This window comes from Lepidochelys kempii, chromosome 4, assembly GCF_965140265.1.
Source record: "Lepidochelys kempii isolate rLepKem1 chromosome 4, rLepKem1.hap2, whole genome shotgun sequence".
NCBI classification, from domain to species: Eukaryota; Metazoa; Chordata; order Testudines; family Cheloniidae; genus Lepidochelys; species Lepidochelys kempii.
In genome coordinates, this window is record NC_133259.1 from 118,035,200 (window position 1) to 118,059,234 (window position 24,035).

The 24,035-nt window shown below is 42.9% G+C and overlaps 1 protein-coding gene across 4 annotated transcripts in view; it reads left to right on the forward strand.

Annotated features, from left to right (window-relative positions):
- Nucleotides 1-24,035, forward strand: part of SORCS2 (sortilin related VPS10 domain containing receptor 2) — an 843,820-nt gene that overhangs the window by 774,767 nt on the left and 45,018 nt on the right. For all 4 annotated transcript variants that reach the window (XM_073342594.1, XM_073342595.1, XM_073342596.1 and 1 more), the window contains exons 13-14: nucleotides 6,934-7,025; nucleotides 7,838-7,945. In XM_073342594.1, the coding sequence (XP_073198695.1) occupies nucleotides 6,934-7,025; nucleotides 7,838-7,945 (200 nt within the window). The remainder of the gene's footprint in view (nucleotides 1-6,933; nucleotides 7,026-7,837; nucleotides 7,946-24,035) is intronic.

The following is a 24,035-nucleotide window of genomic DNA, read 5'->3' on the forward strand; positions in this document are numbered from 1 at the left end:
CTGCCGCTAGATGGGACAGAACACCACACCCAGAAAATGTGTGGAATACAGTAGCACTCTGATAGTGATGATGATTATTATTATTATTGCAGAAGAGTGTAGCACCATTGTGCTAGGGGATGAGTAAACAAATAGTAAGAGACAGAAATTACCCAAGTAGCTTGCAGTTTAAATAGACAAAAAAAATATTGGGGAAATAGCATTATCCCTGTTTCACAGGGTGGACATCTAAGACTCAATTGTGAGAGATCAATTGTGTGGTCCAAGGTTACACAGAAAGTCTGTGACATGGCCAGAAATTGAAGCCAGATCTCTTGAGTTCCAGTCCAGTGCCTTAATTACAAGACCATCCTTCTCTCTACATGATACCTCTGTATTAGACAAGGTAGAGAAACCTTTGCTTAATCAGGACAAGGCTCAGCAACTTTGTAACCATCCAGGCACCAAAGAGAGGTACAGATTTTCTTCTCCAAGCAACCAAGAGATGGGTAGCATCTCTAACAAGCACAACAAGCAAGAGAGGCTGGAATCACTCCCTTTCAACAGCCAGGAAGAGAGAGTCAGCTAAGACAATTGTAGGAAAGTGTTCCAGCTTGGAATTTAGGAATGGATTTTTCTTGGTGAACTACACAGGGGACTGGGTGCATTTTTGCCTAGCTTTGAGTTCAAGGTAATGCAGAATTAAATCTCATAGGATAAATCCTCACCAGGTGTAAATCAGCATGGCTCCATTGACTTTATGCTGACTTTTACTAGTAGAGAATCTGTTCTGGTGTATCAACAGCTATTGCAGTAACAAAGACATAAACAATACACCATGAGAGAGAAAACAGTTGGCATTATTATGAAGCAAATAAAATTCCCTAAATATTACAAAAGAGCTACAAAGGATGGAGGACGCATGAGGTTCCAATGGTGTTGCCCTGTAGCAGCTGGCCACCTGAAATGACTAAACAAGTTCTAGTTAGTGGAGATGATCTCTAATTCATTAATTTGATTGTAGTTATGGAGAGAATTATGATTTGCACAGTTGAGACTTGCATATTTGAACTGCTTATGAGCATAGATAAGCATGCTGCGGTGGACTAGAAGCTAGGAGCTCCTGAGTTCTAATGTCCGCTCCGATGCTAACTTCACTTTTTACTTTGGGAAAGTCCCTCTTAGAGGATAGGGGTTACCATGTTTCCTTATGTGGGAATTTGGGGTAATATTTATTTCTGTAGTGTACTTCATTGGGTGAATTAGTTCATGTTATTACAGTGTTCTGAAGATGAAAAGCTACTCCTATAAGTGCTAGGCGTTTATACTGTGAACAAACAGAAAATTAGGAAAAGATGGAGATACATATTGGTGCTATTCCCTGTGTATCTTAATGGAAACAGAGGGCTTGACCACACTCACCTAGGCATTATTTATTCCTCTTGCTCGCTAATGGAAGGTAGAAGGTTATCGCAATATGATTTTAATATTCCTTTCTGTTAAAGCATTGGCAGAGTGCCAGTATTATTCACTGGAAAGTGAATTAGTCCTGGAACACTTTATGCCCTTTTCAACTGCACACTCAAGAATAAATAACACTACGTTGTATTAGATGCTCATGTTGTTCATAACTATTTTCTATTGGCTCTGCCATTTTGATGGTTTAGACCTACATCTAACTTATCGTGAGTCTTAAATTATATGAATTATTGCACATGCATATTATGGGCCCAGGTAAGAAGTCCTTCCTTGGTCTTTAGTCATAGACTGAATAGAGACTTAAAAATTAAGTCCTATGGGCCTGATCTGATACCCATTGAATTCACTGACATTCTTTCCACTGACTTCAGTGGGATTTGAATCAGGTCCTGATCTGAAATTCTTCCATAGATTCAATAAATGTTTCTGTTTCTAATTAAAGTCTTGTTTACTGTTGCTATTTTCAGTCCCTTCTCTATAGACAATATTTACACCAAAAGATAGATATAAAAACATTCCAAGGAACAGGTGAAATTAAACAAGCAATCAGTACCAGCAGAACGGAATCACAGCTTTAAGAAGAATATAGAGTAAAACTATGGTACCCAAGCAATATAACCATGAGCTGTACTTCCCTCAGTGGTATCCATCCAGCTCTAGCGCCCTCTGAAGTGGCACACGTATGCATCGGTATAAGGGGAGCAGCCAGCTGCCCTCTCCTTCAGTTCCTTCTTACCACCAGTGATGGTGCTGGAACGTCCCCTTGCCTCAGCAAGCTTTCCTTTTCAACTGTACCTACTTGTGAATCTCTTATATATATTTCTGAGAAAGCTTGTATAGTTTGTTAGTTCCCTTAGTGCATAAGTTAGAAATAGTTAGTTAGTCCCCTATGGGACTTAGCCTAGAGACAGGGCATGGTCTGATCCCCAGGCTTCAAGCCTTGTGACTACTGCAAAAAACCTATGCCAGACAGTGATCCCCATCAAAGCTATCTGAAGTGTTTGGGGGAGACCCACGTGGACAACAAGTGTTGTAAAAGTTTCAAGCCGCAACCCAAAGGCGCTCCTTATGGAGTTGGCCCTTACACCGGCTTCTGAGCTGGCTAGATCAAACTCCTCTCCAAGCACCACAGCATCCCCATCCCTGGTACCTGTTAAAAAGCAAAGAAAGACCGGGAGAGGGCATTCTCCTATGTCCTGTAAAAGGAAGGAGAGAGCCAGAGCAAAACGCAGGGCAGCTCCTCTCCTCTGGACGATGACCAGGCTGCAGCACCCGGTGAGCTGTCGAATCCCCTTTGAGACCCCGGGAAGCAGCAGAGGCACTCAGTACCTGGCGGTACTGTCCATGCCAGAGGCCTTTCAGGCTGCTAAGGACATATTGTCCCTTCTCATGCCACCCATGCCGAACCAGAGGGGTGCCCCATTCGAGGGGTAAACCAGTCCTGGGACCTTTCCAGTGGTCCCCATCAATGTGGCACCGCTCCCCGATGAAGGGGGTGCCCCACCAGTGTTCACCTGAGCACTGCTGCCAACCCCCCGGATATGGGTCGGCTTACCTGTCAGCATTCCCAGCGTAGTTCCGAGGACTCTAGGCAGCCTTCCCCAGGATCCCAGTGCCAATTGGCAGCTCTCTGGTGCAGACCTGTGGAGGCACCTCGCCAGTCCCCAGAGTCCCGGCACCGATCCCCAGAGCAGCCGAGTCCATCTCCAAACTCGTGGCACCACTCTGGAGAGTCAAGATGCCAGTCCCCAGAGTCCTGTCATCTGTCTCTGGTTCACTGCTACGGATCCCCATGGGCACGTCAACGAGCTCCTGAGCCAAGATGCTGATCCTCTCGCTCCTGCTTTCACTCCTGGTCCATGGAGCAGCACCGCTCTCAAAGTGTGAGGTGTCAATCACTGGGGTACAGGCACTGTTCTACCAAACGCTGCCACCGGTCACTGGAGGCGCGGCACCGAGAGCCATCTTCCCAGCACAGGTCAGCAGTGGAGACCTACACAGAGGGCTGACAGCCCAGGAACAGGGTAAACAGGCAGCATCAGTACCGTCCTGGTCCCTCAGATGAGTCTCTCCCTCCTCAGGCTCAGAGAGTGAGGAGGAGGATTTGCTTGCAGTCCAAGGCCACCCACTTGGGGCATCAGCATTCCCATCGGGACCACCAGTGGCCACAGGGCCTCAGGGCCAGTGGCTGCCTCCCTGGCAGCTATGGAACCCCTCGGGGTTTTCCCAACAATCACAGGGGCACCAATCAGACTCAGGGCATCTGAGAAACAGTGACAGTCTCCTGCCCACCCCTGGACTTGGAAGCGGAGTCAGCGCAAGGTCCCCAGGATCAGCCAGCCTCCACTGAGGCACCCCCGGTGGAGGCTGCAGAGTTGGCAAACCTGCCGTTACCTGCCTCCTCATCCTCTTCACCTGATGAGTTGGTAGCAGGACCTTCCCACATGGTTCCCAAGGATGATGTAAAGGGTAACCAGGAGCTTCTAAAGAGGGTGGCATCTAACCTGGGGTTCGAGGCTGAGGAGTTGGCGGAACCCTCCAACTCACTGTTTGATTTTTAAGCGCAGCAGTCCCTTCCAAGGTGGCATTGCCCGTCCACGAGACAGTGGCAAAGCTGATCAAGGCCTTGTGGCCAACTCCCTCCTCCCTGCCCCCCATCTCCAAGCAGGAAGAGAGAAAATATTACGTCCCTACTAAGGGATTTGAATACCTGTATACAAACCCCACTCCAAGCTCACTGGTGGTATCAGCAGCCAATGATAACGAAAGACAAGGCCAACCGGGATTGACCCCTAAGGATAAGGAGGCGAAGATGCTTGATCTCTTTGGCAGAAAGATTTATTCTATGGCCAGTCTCCAGCTAAGAGCGGCCAACCAGCAGGCCTTACTTGGCCATTATGATTTTAACATCTGGCAGTCCATGGCTAAGTTTGCAGACTTGTTGCCAGAGAAGCCCAGAAAAGAGTTCCTGGCTATTCTGGATGAGGGCAGAGCTGTGGCAAGGGCAGCCCTCCAAGCAGCCTCAGATGCAGTGGACTATGCTGCCCGGACCATGGCTTCGGCCATTTCCATGAGGCGTGCATCCAGGTTGCAATCGTCAGGCCTGTTGGTGGAGGTTCAGCAGTCCATCCAGGACCTCCCCTTCGATGGCTTGGCACTGTTCATGGGACAGACAGCAAGTTACATGACCTGAAAGACTCTGTGCATTACTCGATGCATTATGCCATCACCCAGCAGGCCAGAGATGATGCTGGATTTGGCAATGCTGTGTTGCAATCAACACGTCTATGAACTCCTACCAACCTCGGATACTGCTTGGGAGTCACTTAAAATGGAATGGACATGAGCAATCACTCGAAGAAGAAAAAACGGTTATTAATCTTTCGTAACTGTTGTTCTTCAAGATATGTTGCTTATGTCCTTTCCATGACCCACCGTCCTTCCCCTCTGTCAGAATTCCGGCAAGAAGGATATGAGGGAGGGGAGAGCCGCCGGCACTCCGTATACCAGCACATACGGGCGTCACTCCAGAGGGCGCCAGAGCCAATCCCCTACGGATACCACTAAGAGAAAAACTTACAGCATTGGTTCACGTGGTGAGCACACACACCTATAATGGAATGGACATGAGCAACACATCTCAAAGAACAACAGTTACAAAAGGTTACTAACCGTTTTTTTTTTTTATTTGAGCAGAAGTTCAGAGCAGGTTTGTAGAGGAATCCAAACTTTGCTTATCCGATTACATCTGATCAGATCCTTTCGAAGTGCATCTAAAATTAGTGTCTATCCACTGCTGAATTCTCTAAAATATGCAGCTGTATGTAATAAGCAGACAGGACTATAAATTTCTCATATCTGGTGCTGGTCTGTAAATGGAAGAGAGCCAAAGGGATTCTTGAAACTACAGGATTCTTTTTAAATAAGTTCTTATTAGGTGAGAGAAAGATATGCAGCCAAGCTTCTAGCTAGGGTGTTCCTGCTTTATGAATGCTTCCTCATTCCTTGGAGTGAATGTGAATGTACTTGGGGGGTAAAGAGTTTTCTTCTACACTTCAGTCTATCACTGATATGGCTTCAAAATGGGTAAAGAAAAGCTGTTAGCATTGTCGGTATTTTCTCATTCTCAAAGGCAAAGTAAAGCAAACGTCTTGTTCACTTTTCTTTGTCAGGTTGTATAACGGGTACAATGTCTGTGTATTAGTTTTCAAGGAGTGTGCATTAATGCTCACTTTATCTCATGCTGCTGTGTTAAATGAAGTTTGACAGACATCTGAAGCAAGCAGACACTCTCTTATGACAAATCTCAGATGTAGAAAGGAAAATATATTTATTTATTTAGTGCTTCCAGTGATTCAGGCTAAGCTTTTTCCTTTTTTTCCTTTTCCTTCCTCATGCTTTCATCAGTTATTTCGGCTCCGGGCTTTCAAAGGATTATTTTAATTTTCCTGGTATATAGTCTCCATTAAGCCTAGGTATTGTTTAGATAGGTTGCTGTTGAAAAGTCTGCGCTGACCAACAGCTGCCCCACAATAGTGTGAGATAGCTAATATTTCCCTCTGCTTAAAATAGGAAATAACTGTGTATCTCAGATACCATTGTATACTAACTTGATCAATCTAGCCTTTGTAATAGTAATCACCATACTCTTATTTTCCTTTGGTTGTTTGGCTGCAATTTCAATAGTTTATGAATATCAAGAATATTGAGATTCAGGACTTCCACCAGAGAGATTTTTGTGCAAATCTTTGAGCTGTGGAAAAGAGAGGGAAGAACCCTACATTTATCCTCAAATCTTGGTTATGATTCATCGCTTGTGTCACCAAGCCAGTATCACATATGTCCTAACTTTTTAGACCATTCAAAAGTCACAAAGTGACCTCATTGTTAAACTGCACAGAGTCTATAGTTAGACAAAGTAAGTATTAATAATAGCTTCTTTATCCTGAAAATATAACTCATACCAATTTACATCATGTTCTGTACATTTTGAAGAATGTGTTAGAATTTCACAGACAGAAATAACTTTCCTGTTTTTCTTAGAATTACACTTCAAGGCATGCTATTTTGCAAGACATATAGAATATGACAAATACCTTAAGTAAGTTGTTAGGTCACAAAAAGATATATAGTGGGAAAGAATAAAGAATGCATATTGTTAGAAGCACGAGTCTGGGCTGAGATCACCTACCGGCATTTTTACTTGATTGTGATTTGAGCCTGAACATTTCCCAATTCACCAGCATAATTTTTTTTTCCTTCACAACCGAGAGAACTTGATCCACATGGTAGAACCAGTCTTTAATAACTGTGTACAATGTAGGAGTAAAACTAATTATTATGTACTTTTGAATTTATTTAACAAAGCAGACTGTTAGAAAGCCATAACTTGATAAGTATTTTAATAATGTTTTGGTAATGCATTTTATTTTTTCCAACCCAGACATCTGCTTGGTCTTTTTATCTGATTTCTAGGTCTTTGAAGAAGAACATCACATCTTGTATCTGGACCATGGTGGAGTCATTGTGGCCATCAAAGACACTTCTATCCCTCTGAAAATACTCAAGTAATGCTGCAGTCAGTTATAGTAGGGTTATTACATATTCAAGACCTCAAACATACTTCAGAATTACTCAATAATGTGCTTTTCAGTAAGTTTGTGTAAGAAATCTAGGTGGAGCCACTTTAATTTAACATTCGTTAAACCAACAAAATGCAGGTGGACATTTTATTAAAGGATTCCCAGTGGAGTTGTTGGTAAAGTAGTTTGCTACAGCATTAATAATAACACTTGTTTTGCGTCAGTATGGCCCTGTTCATTCAAAAGCTTCCCAAAGTGGACTGCAATACAAACTATACACAGAGGTCACTTAATCCACCACTAAAATCCAGTGACTATTTTAACAGTATACACTACCATTGCCCTGCAGATTGGGGTAGGGAGTAAACTTATAGCTGTAGGATGCATTTAGGGAGGCAGTATACAGTTGCCCATGTTGGAATTTTGGAATAGCACGCAGAGCTATCACCTCTAGAATTATGCAAAAAGTAATGTATATGTACTGAATGCAAGTGATCAATGCTTCAATTTTACATAATGATATTTTACATAATGATAATTCTGACACGTATATGAGCCAAGTTTGTGATCAATTGTCTGGGGAGCGCATATATGAGGAATTAGGGTGAAATATAGGAAAGCAAAGAGATTTCTTGTTTTTTTGTCATTCAGAGGAGGATTATTCCCAGTTTTTGCAACTGTGTGTTGGTGATCCTGAGTCCTATGGAATCTCCTCTTGTGATTTTATCCAACATAATACCATAATTATAATATTTATTTAAGAATGCAATGAATGGAAGACATTTCTCTCTTTAAAGGTTCAGCATAGATGAAGGTCAGACATGGAGCACACATAATTTCACCAGTACATCAGTTTTCGTAGATGGGCTACTCAGTGAACCTGGAGACGAGACATTAGTCATGACGTAAGTTTTTGTTTATTTAGGCTACCTGTCAGCAATGCACTTAATCATGGGCTTAACTTTAAACAGGTGAGTAGTCCCTGCATCTGGAGCTTTAGTGTCTTGCAATCATGTGGCCTTTCACCATGACCAGGTCTGAACAGCACTAACAAGCAGCCTATCCTTAAAATGATCTGAATCAGATATTTCAAATGTAAATACGAAGCATTGTGTTTTATATTCTGTTTTTCATAGTTATGACCTGAAACAGTGGAAAATTATGGGCATAAATGGATATCTGAAAACTGTTCTTTCACATTATTTCCCCTCTGTTTTCTGCATACTCTAAGGTGTTATTCAATAATAATAGGTTTCTTGCTTTTTATGTTATAGAAATTGTCTTCACAGTGTAAACCAATATGCTGTTGTCCTAGTAACCTAGCATTGTAATAAATTATGTGTAACCAAACATCCTGTAAAAAAATACACATTCTCCCCACTTCTCTGTCGTTTTTGTGATGGATCCTATTAATAGAATTTAATATAAATATGGGCCTGAGCCACAAAGTTTGCTTTCGTATATGCACTTTCCCACTCTGGTCCCAAATTCTAATATTATTAAACAATCTGATCCTAAGAAACAAATACTCAATCAGTACCTCTAGCCTTGTGTTGATTGGAGGAATAGGTGGGGAGGAAAAATGAAACTTAAACCCCATTTGCACATATTTGGGAGCTGTTTTGGGACTGGCAGAGCCCCGAACACTTAAGGGCCCTGAAAAGTAGAGATTGGCCTGAATACAGTGTGTTCCCAGGGGCTGGAAATGGAGCTGCTGCATTGCTGTGTCAGCAGCTCTTCACTGACACGTGAGCCCATCTATACACCAGATACTCCCTGGAGCTGTTTCCACCCCCTTTAACACCCCTTCTCACCACCAGAGTGGCATAAAGGGATTGCAGCACAGAAGCAAATCGGACCCACTGTAATTAGAGCAGATTCACCCTGTTGAAAGCCTCAGAGATGAATTTGGCCTGTTGTCATCTCACTATCTTTCTGCCCCCAAAAGCAGGTCTTATGATTTCTTGTTGTACTTTCTGGTCTGGAAAGAAATCGAAGCTTTCTCTGTTAAATCTTCCTGGGATTTTTCTCCTTTCCCAACCTTTCTTCCCTCTGTCAATGATGAAGGATGAGACCATGGCTTCTTGTCTTAACTGCTGGTACCAAGCTGTGTACAAACCACTGGGTCTGTTGGGGATGTTGAGGGAGTTACTATGCCTACCTTACTCTTAGAAATTTTGAAAGTGCCCAGTCTCTTAGAAACCTACGTAGGAGAAGATTCACTCCCCATCTAAATTTGGTTCTCCCACTTAGCCACCTCCTACAACTACCTGTTGCTGCTATGGTGAGCTATTTTTGCCTCTGTATACCTAGGTATAAAATTTTACAGAGAGGCTGTTATGCCACAGTTTAAGATTTCAGGAAGTTAAAATGTGGTTCCATTTTGAAAAGTGACTCTAAATTTCCTCATTAGATTTCATGTTCATCTCTCATTATTTCCGTATCTAATTTGCTTTGTTTACAAGTCAAAAGATATATATATATATTTTTAAGCTAACAGTCCAGTGAAGTCAGGCTGGGATTTGAGAATCAAGCTTGGTTCTTTCTTTCTGAGGCATTGTTCATCCCAGAATTAAAGTTTGTTTTGTTTGTTTGTGATTTCCTCTAGGACAGATCCAGTTTTATCCTATATTCCAAGGACCTGAGCACAGCTCTGTTCACAGCTAATTAATACCAATGTTTCAGTTGACATAATGTGAGAGAATGCTGGGAAGTGACACAAAGTGCCACTCTTGCAGGGACTTAACATGTTGCCTTCCCAGTGGTCCCAGCATTTATAAGTGTTGGTAGGAAGGGGCACCACATTGCTCTATCATTGGACATTGAAGCTGGAACTCCATATTTAAATTTTCACTTAAATCCTAACATAGACACCTCCATCCACTGAACTCCCTCTCTTCCCCGCGTCAAAAAAACCCAAGTATTAAAACACCCCAAGTAGAGTTTTGTCCTCAAAAAGGAAGGTGGGCGAGAGACCCCATTAAGTCCATGAGGGACTTTGCTATTGTTATTGATTTTATGTGGAAGGCACTCAGATACTGCGGTGATGGGAAGCAATATAAAACCCTAAAATAGAAAGATAGATAATCCAACTGTGAATCAAAATTTTAAAACATTATATATATATATATATAAAATATTATACAAATATAATTTCACATGGCATTTGCATCTGGTTCTGGTTTAATATACATGATGGAAAGCTTCTTCAGTTATTTCTTTCTTAGCATTTTGTGTATCTCTCTGTTAAATCAGTAACTCATTCCAATACAATGTTTTTTCCCCCTGTGTTTGTCACTGTCTGAGAGTAGAAATAACTCCTCCATTTGCCAGTTATTTCTTAGTTTTTACACTTGCCTGAAGCTGTTTGGCTAACGTGCCCTTGGAAAACCTGTCATGTTCTATTTCAGCATCTCTTACAGATTTTTTTATCTCATTTGATCTGTAGGGATATACCATCACTTTAATCTAAGTTCTTATCAAAATAATCGTTGGCACTTTCTGTGGGGCCACAGATCCACACACAGCACTCTGGGTTTAGGGTCTGTGGATAATATGATGGAAACTATTGAACATGAATTGCTTGGCTTGCTTAATGTAACATTTCTCATTTGAAACATCACTGTAACATTCAAAAGTGATTGCAAGAGATTTTCTACTTGTTCATACAAAACTAGTGAATAAGGGCCTATGATGACCATTTGGGCAGTTTTTTTCATGCCATAAGGGCAACTGGACTTCCATGAGATTATGCCACTTAATTTTTTTTTAATCTGTACATAATGGCTGTGTGGGGCACTGCAAATCCTCTAAAACATGCAACATGTTAAAAATACGCCCTCCAAAGTATGTAAGATACCTATAGCTCTGATCTAAGATACATAGATTCATGAGCAAAGTTATCATCATCTTCCAAACTGTGGATCTGGGGATCAGATTCTCATACTTTTACTGCAGTTTAGCAGCACCTTACCGCACAAGCAGTCCTACTGAAGTCACTGAAAGCAGAGTAAGTTACTATTCAAAGTAAGTAGGGCAACCACGCTCTAGTCCTTACAAGATTTGAAACACTGTACCATATTCACCAATTTTGTATGAATTAAAGGGAAGAAAACGTTCTGCACAATGTGTTGCTAGTTGTATTTATTTCAGCTTGCTTACCTCACCTGCCTAATGCTTAACACATATGAGTGCCCTTGCCTGCTTGTCCTGTTTGATTTCATGTCAAAAACCTTCTGTTATACTTCCTCACTAAGGGCATGGCCACGGTGCAACTGGAGATGTGACTGCAGCTCAGGTAAGTGACCCTGTGCTAACTTTAGTCTAGCGAGTGCGGCTGAAGATAGAAGTGGGCTAGGAGCGCGAGTGTGTTCACAGAGTTCTGGGCAAGCCTGTGCAGACCACACTGAAATTTGCACTCTGCTGCGGCTTCGCTGCCACTTTTAGCCGAGCCAGCTGCACTAAAGCAAGCACAGGTACGCCTCTACAAGCTGCCATCATCCTTCAGTTGACATGTGGACATACCCTAGTGTGAGGAATCCAGATCCTCCTTTTAAAACCTCACACTTCTCGGGTCAATGATTGATTTTTACAGTAACTTGCTGCTTCTGAGAAACGTCCTCCACTGGGATACTTTTCTGTAGAAACATATCTTCTACCTTTTCCATGAGACAGAGGTATGAGACAGAGGCTGAGTTTTCTGCTGACAAGACAAACTGGTACATACTAATAATTATGGCTCTGATAGCAAATTGATTATAGTATCTTCCATCACGAGGGATCCCCAAAGCACATTACAAACTAGGGAACTGCTTCTGCACCTCTTCCTTGGACGAAATTCTAATTGGTTTTGGAGGTCTGTCCCCTCTTCCCCACCATCAATAGGAATATTGTCCAAGTAAAGAGTGCAGGATCAATATACTCTGCTTACATCATGAGAGATGGAACCATCTCTGGCATAAGAGGGCAATAACCAGTGGTGGGTGCAGTAACACTGTGCAAGTGTATGGGGAGGGTACATTTTGGTTAAGCCTTTCAGGGCTAATGCATGTTCCTTCAAAAAATGTCATGGGATCTTTTAGGTATACACAGAGCAGATACAAATCCAGGGCAAAATCCTGGCCCCCATGAAGTCAGTGGCAAAAGTCCCATTGAATTAAATAGGGTCCGGATTTCCCCCTCAGCTTTTAAGATTTCATCCAAAAGATAGATACATAATAAACATTATGGGAAAAGGCATCATTGGACCCAATAAGATCCCGAGTCTGTGCTCCACTGAAAGCAAAGGTAGGAATAGTTCTTTAATGGAAGAAACAATCACAAACCCAGTGTGTTTTGTTTATCTACCTAAGGAGGTTGGAGAGACAAGGTGGGTGAGGTAATATATTTTATTGGACCAACTTCTGTTGGTGAAAGAGACAAGCTTTTGAGCTACACAGAGCTCTTCTTTGGGAGGAGTGGGGTTGGACTGAGCCAACTTTGGCTGTGGCTTGAACCTGTATTTTATGTCTAAATCTTAAAACATTAAACCATTCCTCAACCATATCCAAAATAGATACATGCAAATGACAAAAAATATGCATTCCACTCTGTTCTACTAAGTTTTGAGCACTGTGAAGTATATATCTTGTGGAGAGAACATGTGCCATGTAGGCATCAATATGCAGTTGTATTGTATTAGAGTTCTGTAAGTAAAGAACCACATTTCAGCATTCATTGTTAATTCAGTGAGGATTTGTTAATGTTTTTTTCTGAATTAAATGAAATAAGTACAGTAATTTTATTTAAAATAACACATACTCAAATACAGTCATTTTTATTTTGTCTTAAGGTCTTAAAGAGTGAAAATTACTACTACATAATGTTATACTTTATAATATATTGCACTGGGGAAAAAAGTCTGTCTTGTACTTACTAGCACTGAGTTGAGTAATGGCCCCACTTAGTGGGAAAAAGGAGGAATTTTATGTATGTCTGAAATACTGACAACTCTCTTAAAAGTAAGCAGCTTACATAGGGAAGGTTTCAAGCCTGTGTTTTTTTAAATAACATAAACAATATGCATTATTGTACCCCAAAGTCTAGTTTAGTTAGAATTGCAATATAGCCCTGGTATCTGTGGCATCTTTGATAGAGCAGGCCACAAGGACTTGTGGACCCATTTGTTGGGCCGTGTCATGGGGTTGATTCACCTGCCACCCTTCGGGAGGGGGGTGGGGTGCGTTACAACCCCTCAGTAGCATCTATAGGACTGTCCTCAGTCACGGGGCTGTGTGGCCTTGTGGCCTTAGTCAGTGATGCAACCCTTGCAATCGGCAGCATGGCCTAGTGTCCAGAGTCAGTAACTCAGCCCTGGTTATCAGGGCAGTGCAGTCTAGCAGCCGGAGTCAATAATACGGCCCTCGCTAGCAGGGCAATGCGGCGTAGCAGCCGGACTCAATAGTGCTAGTGAGCTGTTGGGCAGTGGCTAGGATAGGGGACCCGGGCCTGCCCTCTCCACTGGGTCCCAAACCAGTGCCCTGTCGGGGGTGGGGCTGCCCACTACCTGCTTGGCGGGGATCCTACCAAAACACGCCAAGCCTGTCTTCGGTTCTACAACCACTTCCCCGCCAAGTTTCCCTGGGTCACTTCCTACCCGACAGTATCATATCTGGGTCTCCGCAGCCTCTTCCCTCTCTGTGGCATCCCAAGCCAGTGGGTCGGGGTTCAACTCTGGCTGGTTGGCTGGCCTCCACGACCTGGAATGCCGGCAGTCCTCCACCAGGAGTATCAGCAGCACACCTTCATCCTTGCCGGTGGTCAGCCCAGACAGAGCTGATGTGCTGCTTTTTATATCCTGTCTCCAGTTGGAGCATGCCCAGCAGAGCCGAGGGGGCATGGCCTCCTTGGCCCAGAGGGAGTGGTTAACCCCTGTTGCACCAGTGTGGGGTTCATACACCCCGTCACAGACCAGATGTAGGGATTTCCTCAAGGAATCCTTATAGGGATTCTTTTCCTTCATGCACTGAAGCACCACGATGTCAGATATCAGCAACTGCTCATGTTTCTACAGAGTTCTTTGCTGGGGTCCTGCAAGGTTCCGTCATGTCCGTTCTGATTTTTAACATGATTATATGGCTGCTGAGGGAGGTCGTGAGATCTTTGGACTGCAGTACTATCAGAGCTGATATTCAGTTGTCTGTCTTTCATTAAACTCAGCTTTCATAGTCTCTAGTGGAAGCAGGATCTTGGATAAAAACTAGCTAGTGTAAGCTTGATCCAGACAAGATAGCAGTGATATTAGTGGGTTACATATTAGAGGGAAACATTTGGAGGAACTGACTAGATTTGTGACTGCTGTCTCTACTTAGGGGACAGAGTTTTGGGTTCTTAATGGGTCAATTGCCCTTTCCCGTGTGGTAGTGGTAGCACAATATGCTGCCTACAGGTTGTAGCTATTCGTTTGCGATGTGGAACTCTTCACAGTTATCCAAGTCTGTATCAATTCAGTGTGTGATGCTACGATGTACTATTTCCTATTTCAGGAGGACAGTCCTTTTCTAGTTCCTATGTCAACCAAACAGTGGAGATGGGCTGGGAATTAGGAATCTTGATCTAACATAAAAATAATTACGTTTTATTTAAATCCTAACTGGGCTTTTAATCCATTTGATCATATATTGTTGTAATTGCTTTGGCTACATTATGGTGACACCCACACTCTAAGTGAATGTAGCCTGAGATCTCTCTACTCTTATATGTTGGAGTCCCAAAAAGGGATTTCATACCCATCGTAAAATATGTCAAGCTGGCCATAAATTAGGTTAAATACTGAATCTGAAATTGCATTAGCCCCAGAATAATAATTGCTGAAATATGAAACAGTTTAAAATGTATTTTCCTGAGACAGTAAGTCCTCAGACAGTCCCAGTCGTAGCTAATATATTTAATGCAGGAAAGGAAGCCCTGTTATCATGAGCAAATCCCTAATCACACTTTGCAGCATAATTTATTTCCATGGATGCATCCATTTAAATGAAGACTTTGCTATCCATTTTGCAAGTGATTTAGGCAGGGAGTTTCATAGAACTTGAAGGGTAGAGCCCTGCATGGATACAAAATTTATATCCGCATCTGATCCACAATCCGCAAACATGGTCTGTGGACCTCTGTGGATATAAAGCAGATATCCACAGATTTTCAAGGCTCTATTGAAGGGGACTAAATGCTGAACTCCCACTGAAAGGCAATCGGAGTTGGGCACTTGACTCCCTTCGAACCTTGGAAAAGCTTTGAATACTTGAGAATGTTTTATGATCAGCACAGCATATAATGAAAAGGAGTACTTGTGGCACCTTAGAGACTAACCAATTTATTTGAGCATAAGCTTTCGTGAGCTACAGCTCACTTCATCGGATGCATACTGTGGAAACTGCAGAAGACATTATGTACACAGAGACCATGAAACAATACCTCCTCCCACCCCACTCTCCTGCTGGTAATAGCTTATCTAAAGTGATCACTCTCCTTACAATGTGTATGATAATCAAGTTGGGCCATTTCCAGCACAAATCCAGGTTTTCTCAGCCCCCCCCCTTTTTTTTTCAAAAACCACACACACGAACTCACTCTCCTGCTGGTAATAGCTTGTCCAAAGTGACCACTCTCCTTACAATGTGTATGAAAATCAAGGTGGGCCATTTCCAGCACAAATCCAGGTTTTCTCACCCCCCCCCCCAAAAAAAACACACACACACACAAACTCACTCTCCTGCTGGTAATAGCTTAATTGATTATCATACACATTGTAAGGAGAGTGATCACTTTAGATAAGCTATTACCAGCAGGAGAGTGGGGTGGGAGGAGGTATTGTTTCATGCTTTGTGTGTATAAAAAGATCTTCTACACTTTCCACAGTATGCATCCGATGAAGTGAGCTGTAGCTCATGAAAGCTTATGCTCAAATAAATTGGTTAGTCTCTAAGGTGCCACAAGTACTCCTTTTCTTTTTGCGAATACAGACTAACACGGCTGTTACTCTGAAACAGCATATAATGTTATGTTTTTTCTTATGATTCAATCAGAAATCCAGATAGCGAGAGGAAACCAAGTGTAGTGACTGAATAACAACTCTGGGAGTATTTCCAAGCTCTGTCTCATATTTACTAGGGGATCTTAGGAAAGTTGCTTTACCAGTCTGTTCCTCAGTTTCTACTATGTAAACTGAAAAAATAATGACTCCCTGTAACTAAGGAGTATTCTGAGGTGCTTGTATACATTTAAGGAAATAATATAGCTTCAGTAAGGTGGTTCAAGTTCAGATGGAAGGTCCTAAAGAAGTGACAGTATTATTACTAATATGAAATAAGAGTCTCTGCTGTAGTGAAACAAGGATTTTGTGTAAGAAAATATTCTATTTCATTCCTGTTAAATTACTTCCCCCTGATTACAAGCCTTATCAAAGACAGTAATAGCCAGCATCCCTCAAGAATAAAGTTTAAATGTAGCTTAAAAACTACATTAATTCTGTCTTAGCCACCAAATGATGCAATCAAATTAAAAAATGATGTGCTCATAAGTGAACTTGGTAGAAATGTATTAAGTTGTTATGGCAATTGGAACACTGAATTTAAAGTTATGGATCCCAAATTCTAGCAAATACAAGTAAATGAATTTCTAAGGTAATTAGAATTTCTTTCAAAAATTATATATCTTGGTACCATCTTTCACGGTTACTACAGAATTGATTTGATGGCTTTCTAATGAAATCCAATTAATCAAGTAGAATGTTTTACTAGCTAATGAATTAATATTATCTTGGTATTCATCTTATAATCATCACTTACACTGTCCCCACCATTCCGTTTTTTCCTCATATGATTTTATTGAACATAAATATTTTGCATGTGAGCAATTAGATTATGATTGGTTTCGTGGTAACCAATATCAGATCCTTCATTTTTGGCCTTTCTTGGGATCCCATTTACATTGTGTCCTTATTTCTTTCTTCTGGAGAATGCTCCTTTAGTTTAACTCTGGTGTTAGGGGTTTGTTATAGATATAGATAACGGGACTTATGGGGCCAAATCTTGAAAGCAGCTCAGTAGAGTGGATGCCCAATGGGTGCTGAGCTGTTCTGAAAATCTTGCCAAGGCTGGATGTGGTTATTTTAATAGGTGATCATGTTTTCCTCTGTTGAATATATGAAGCCAAGGATTGTTACAGATTGGGACATGTGAACCCCAGAAACTCAGGGATGAGCTATACTTTACCATGGGAAAGGCTGAACATGTGATGTGCGTGCGGTGTTTTATCTAACATTGATCTTAGTTAGATGGAATCAAACCAGCCCCCATGTGCATCTATGTTTCTCCTTTGAGCAGGTGGCCTGCTGGGAAGATCATATCACTCCTGTTAGCTAATAAGAAATTCTCCTTTAATTCATATAGTGGAGGTCTGTAATTTTGGCACTGAAGGGATTAAGATCTACTGCCCATGTTACATCTATGTGGATTACTTCATATATGTAATTTATGAACCCACATTTTATTACAGTGTCACCTACTTACTGCCTGAGTCTGAATCCTCAGTGAATCACAGTGATCCTTGTTCTTTCATGACATCCATCCATCCATCCATCCATCGTACATAGTTTTAAAGTCCTAGTAGTTTCACTGTTTTAATAGTTTATAGATAGATGGGGTGAGTGAGGTAATATCTTTAATTGGACCAATTTCTGTTGATCAGAGAGACAAACTTTCAAGATACACCGAGCTCTTCTTCAGATCTGGAAAGGTACTGAGACTGTCACAGCTAAATACCAGATCGATCATATAGTTTAGCATAAGTAGTTGGCACGTATTGTAAGGGACAATTCAAGATGAAGTGGCCCCTAACTCTCCTGGAGTCCCAGGACAAAAAAGGGGGTAGTGGATTACAGATTGCTGTCATAAACCATAAATCCAGTGTCTTTATTAAGACCATGATTTTTAGTGTCTAGCAAAGTTATGAATTTAAGCTCCCATGTTCATTTTTTGAAAGTGTTGTGCAAATTTCCTTTGAGGCTCAGGTATGATAGGTCAGATGTAGAGTGATCACTTTGTGAAAAGTGGCAAAGAGTCCTGTGGCACCTTATAGACTAACAGATGTATTGGCGCATGAACTTTTGTGGGTGAATACCCACTTCGTCCGATGCATGTAGTGGAAATTTCCAGAGGCAGGTATAAATATGCAAGCAAGAATCAGGCTAGGGATAACGAGGTTAGTTCAATCAGGGAGGATGAGGCCCTTTTCTAGCAGTTGAAGTCTGAACACCAAGGGAGGAGAAACTGCTTTTGTAGTTGGCTAGCCATTCAGTCTTTGTTTAATCCTGAGCTGATGGTGTCAAATTTGCAAATGAACTGAAGCTCAGGAGTTTCTCTTTGAAGTCTGGTCCTGAAGTTTTTTTGCTGCAGGATGGCTACCTTTAAATCTGCTATTGTGTGTCCAACGAGATTGAAGTGTTCTCCTACAGGTTTTTGTATATTGCCATGCCTAATATCTGATTTGTGTCCATTTATCCTTTTATGTAGGGATTGTCCAATTTGGCCGATGTACATAGCAGAGGGGCGTTGCTGGCACGTGATGGAGTATATTACGTTGGTGGACGTGCAGTTGAATGAACCGGTGATGGTGTGGCTGATCTGGTTAGGTCCTGTGATGGTGTCGCTGGTGTAGATATGTGGGCAGAGTTGGCATCGAGGTTTGTTGCATGGATTGATTCCTGAGTTAGAGTTACTATGGTGTGGTGTGTCGTTGCTGATGAGAATATGTTTCAGGTTGGCGGGTTGTCTGTGGGCGAGGACTGGCCTGCCTCCCAAGGCCTGTGAAAGTGAGGGATCATTGTCCAGGATGGGTTGTAGATCACTGATGATGCGTTGAAGAGTTTTTAGCTGAGGACTGTATGTGATGGCCAGTGGAGTTCTGTTGGTTTCTTTCTTGGGCTTGTCTTGCAGCAGGAGCCTTCTGGGTACATGTCTGGCTCTGTTGATCTGTTTCCTTATTTCCTCATGTGGGTATCATAGTTTTGAGAATGCTTGGTGAAGATCTTGTAGGTGTTGGTCTCTGTCTGAGAGGTTGGAGCAAATGCTGTTGAAAAGTGTTCACCCACAGTTGATATATGTGGTGTTTTTGTCTTTTATCATTTTTCTGTGTGAGTTCATTCAGGAGTGTAGTGATTATCTGGTTTCACCCATATAGTTGTTATTGGTGCATTTAGTGCACTGGGTGAGGTACACCACATGTTATGATAGACATGTGTAGGTCCTGTGGATCTTGAAAGGTGTTTTTGGTGGGTGTTGATCATTATAGCAGTGGAGATATGTCCAACAGCTCCATCCAGGAGTACCATGCTGGACTTCCCTTCCCTACCACTTCAGCCAATGATGGATCTACCTTCTGATGCATGGGATCTGTCTGTACCAACCTCCTATACTCCTCAAACACAGGGATGAAGTAAGACCTTTATTTCCCGAGGGGTATTTTTGCCTTACTGTACTTGCAGTCTCCTCTTCTATCAGGTCTGGTCCTCCTCAGAGACATCAGTACAACAGAGGAAACCATTTAGAGGAATCCATCAGAGGAAACTCCACTACATCTACAAGTCAGAGCATTCTTCCTTCAGTACTGACAGGGTGATCGGGGGAGGTCCTGGACGAATGGAAAAAGGAAAATATAGTGCACATATTTTAAAAAGGGAAGAAAGAGAACCCGGGGGACTATAGACCGGTCAGCCTCACTTCAGTCCCCAGCAAAATCATGGAGCAGGTCCTCAAGGAATCCATTTTGAAGCACTTGGAGGAGAGAAAGGTGATCAGGAACAGTCAACATGGATTCACCAAGGGCAAATCATGCCTGACCAACCTGATTGCCTTCTATGATGAGATAACTGGCTCTGTGAATATGGGGAAAGCGGTGGATGTGCTATAGCTTGACTTTAGGAAAAATTTTTACGATCTCCCACAGTATTCTTGCCAGCAAGTTAAAGAAGTATGGATTGGATGAATGGACTATAAGGTGGATAGAAAGCTGGCTAGATTGTCAGGCTCAACGGGTAGTGATCAACAGCTTGATGGCTAGTTGGCAGCTGGTATCAAGCGGAGTGCCCCAGGGGTTGGTGCTGGGGCCAGTTTTGTGCAAAATCTTTATCAATGATCTGGATGATGGAACTTCAGCAAGTTCACAGATGACACTAAGCTGGGGGGAGAGGTAGATATGCTGGAGGTCCAGAGTGGGTCCAGAGTGACCGAGACAAATTGGAGGATTGGGCCAAAAGAAATCTGATGAGGTTCAACAAGGACAAGTGCAATATCTTGCACTTAGAAAGGAAGAATCCCATGCACCGCTACAGGCTGGGGACCAACTGGTTCTGCAGAAAAGGACCTGGGGATTACAGTGGATGAGAAGCTGGATATGAGTCAGCAGTGTGTCCTTGTTGCCAAGAAGGCCAATGGCATATTGGGCTGTATTAGTAGGAGCATTGCCAGCAGTTTGAGGGAAGTGATTATTCCCTTCTATTCAGCACGGGTGAGGCCACACCTGGAGTATTGCGTCCAGTTTTGGTCCCCTCACTACAGAAGGGATGTGGACAAATTGAAGAGAGTCCAGTGGAGGGCAACAAATATGATTAGGGGGCTGGGGCACATGAGGAGAGGCTGAGGGAACTGGGGTTATTTAGTCTGAAGAAGAGAAGAGTGAGGTGGGAATTGATAGCAGCCTTCAGTTACCTGAAGTGGGGGTTCCAAGGAGGACAGAACAAGGAGCAGTGGTCTCAAGTTGCAGTGGGGGAGGTCTAGGTTGGATATCAGGAAACACTATTTCACTAGGAGGATGGTGAAGCACTGGAATGGGTTACCTAGGGAGGTGGTGAAATCGCCATCCTTAGAGGCTTTTAAGGCCCAGCTTGACAAAGTGTTGGCTGGGATGATTTAGTTGGTGTTGGTCCTGCTTTGAGCAGGGGATTGGACTAGATGACCTCCTGAGGTCTCTTCCAACCCTAATATTCTATGATTTTCTATGACAGCACTGCCCTTAGAACTTGAGCTGATTTCTGTATCAGAGTAATCCAATGATCTGGACGAACCTGCGCCCCCTTTGAAAGAGATTAGTCTGGATAGAACCTTTAGGAGAACTTGGAGCCATCCTCCTCTCAGACATGACAACCAAAGGGACCTTTGGAACCCAATGCTTTGAGGGCCCCCACAGCCAATGAACTCCTCATATCAGCCTTAATTGGACACCCGGGATCCATGCAGGAATCACAGCAACCACCTTCCCTAGCCAGTACCTGCAGGCTCCATCAGCGTATGTGGCAGAGGCAGATCTGATGGTTCCGATGGGTGTATCATCCTCTTCACCCAATGAAGCTATTGCTCAGTTATCCCCATCCCCACCCATTATCCCCATCCCCACAGGCAACACCAAGAGCTTTTACAGAGGGTTGCGACCGAGCTCTCTTGAGAGAGTCTGTGACATGCAGCACAGACTCCTGGACATCCTTCAACCCTCTAGCCCTAGCAACATGGCTCTCCCAGTGAACAAGGCCATTATGGAACTGACTAGCCCAGTGTGTTTCCCTCCCAGATTACAGGACTCCATGTCAACCCATCTAACAAGTGTGATAAATGCCTTGACCTTTTGGGGTGGAAGGTATTTTTATCTACAAGCCTCCAATATAGAATTGCTAAGTATCAGGCCCTGTTAGTGAAATATTATTTCACAAATTACACTAAATTTGTGCCATTCAGAGATAAACTTCCGCAGGAGGACAGGGCCTGATTCCAACCCCCATCAATGAAAGCAAGCTGATGGCTAAGACATTGCCACAGGCAGCAGTGGATGCAGCATGTACTGCATCTAGAGTCATTGCCGCACTGTCATGAGGTCCAAATTGTGGTTTCTCTCTTTAAGGTTTCCCTGGGAGGTTGAAAATACCATTGAGGACTTACCCTGGCTGAGTCTAATCTCTTCAGTGAGAAGATCAATGAGTCATTTCATTCCCTTAACAACTCTGGGACAATCCTCCATTCCCTGGACATTTGCACCCTGGCACCAAAGATGAAAAACCTCAAGCAAATCTACAAATCCAGCCCCAAGGCATTTTATCACTAATCATGTAAACCATCATGTAAACAGCAGAGGGTGCCAACCCCCAGATACCCCACTTCCTCCATCTCAACATCTTCCGCTGCTCAACCCACCTGTCACCAAGGAGTTCATTTTGATGGGACATTCAAGAACCATGTACCTCCATTGATGCCATTACATACTGTCCCCCAAACCTTCAGTGATCATCTCACCCTCTTTGTGCACACCTGGAGGGTAATAACAACAAACAAGTGGGTACTGGAAATCATCCACTTCAGCTATGCTATCAAGTTTCTCTCCCCTCCCCCTCACTAATCCCCTCCTCAGCCCCTTTTCAGGGACCACTCTCAATAGGAAATTCTCCATCAGAAGGCGGTTTCTGTCCTTCAGCAAGGGACCATAGCGCAGGTGCTTCATCACCGTCAAGAAAGAGGTTCTACTTTGTAGTTCCCAGAGAATTGGAGGTGGGAGACCCATTTTGTATCTTCAGTAGTTAAATGTTTTTATTTACAAGTCAAGATTCTGAATGATTTTGTTGGGATCAACAACTCACTCCTTAGAGGAGGGCATGTGGGTTGTGGCTCTTGACATGAAAGGTGCTTACTTTCGTGTAGGTTTCAGAGTAACAGCCGTGTTAGTCTGTATTTGCAAAAAGAAAAGGAGTACTTGTGGCACCTTAGAGACTAACCAGTTTATTTGAGCATAAGCTTTCGTAAGCTACAAGCTGTAGCTTACAAAAGCTTATGCTCAAATAAATTGGTTAGTCTCTAAGGTGCCAGAAGTACTCCTTTTCTTTTTACTTTCGTGTAGACATTCATCAGTCCCCACAGAACTTTCCTTGGGTTTCTGGTAAGACAAGAACACTATTAGTTCAGAGTACTTTTGTTTGACTAACCACAGCACAAAGGTCTTCTCAGTAGTGGCAGCCGAGGTGAGACAACATGGTTACACCATGTTCCCATACCTTCCCAGTTGGCTACTAATGGGCAAATCCAGTCAGGAAGTCCAATCAGAAACCATATTTGTATTCAGTCTCCTGGCATCCTTGGCAGTCTGCATCAACAAAGAAAAGTCCACTTTGACTCCCACAAGCACTATAGACTTTATAGAAGTGACCCTAGTTTTGATCTCAACCATGGCCTACCAACCTTTGGAGAGATTCCATGCCATGAACAACTTGAAAAGAAAAGTCACTCTCAGTCTTCAAACCATAGTCAAGGTCTGTCTTTCCCTAGTAGGACACATGAGCTGGTGTACTTATGTAACTTCATTTGTCAGGCTCCATCTTCATTATCTGTAGGTCTGGCTCTGATCTGTTTACTCTCCATACAGAGACAACATGAACATCAAGGTAACAGTTCCTGACAACACTGTTCTCTTGTCCACAGCAAGTGCATGCAGGAATATCTTTCACTGCACCCACATTATCACGGATGCATCCCTCATAGGACAGGGATCCCAGATGGACCATCCAGGTTGCATATCTATCTACTAGAGCTGAGAGCAGTCCCCCTAGCCTGCAATCCATTCTTTCCACTAATTTGGTCCCACCATATCCAGGTAGTATTAGATAACATGATGAGTGAATTCTACATAAACAAACTGGGTGGAGCAAGATCCTTTCTCTGTGTGTAGAGGCAGTCAACTTACTGAACTGGTGCATTAGAAACTGCAAAACACTCTTGGTAACATACCTACCTGGTGCACAGAATTCTCTGGAGGACAATCAGCAGACACTTCGCCACAGACCACGAATGGGAGTTACACAGTTGCATCCTGAAAAAGATTTTCACCAGTAGGGAATGCTATCACACGTTTGCCTCACAGAGAAACAAAAATTCCATCCTTTATTTCTCCAGAGCAGGTCTTGGCAGGGATCTACATGTGTTGCCC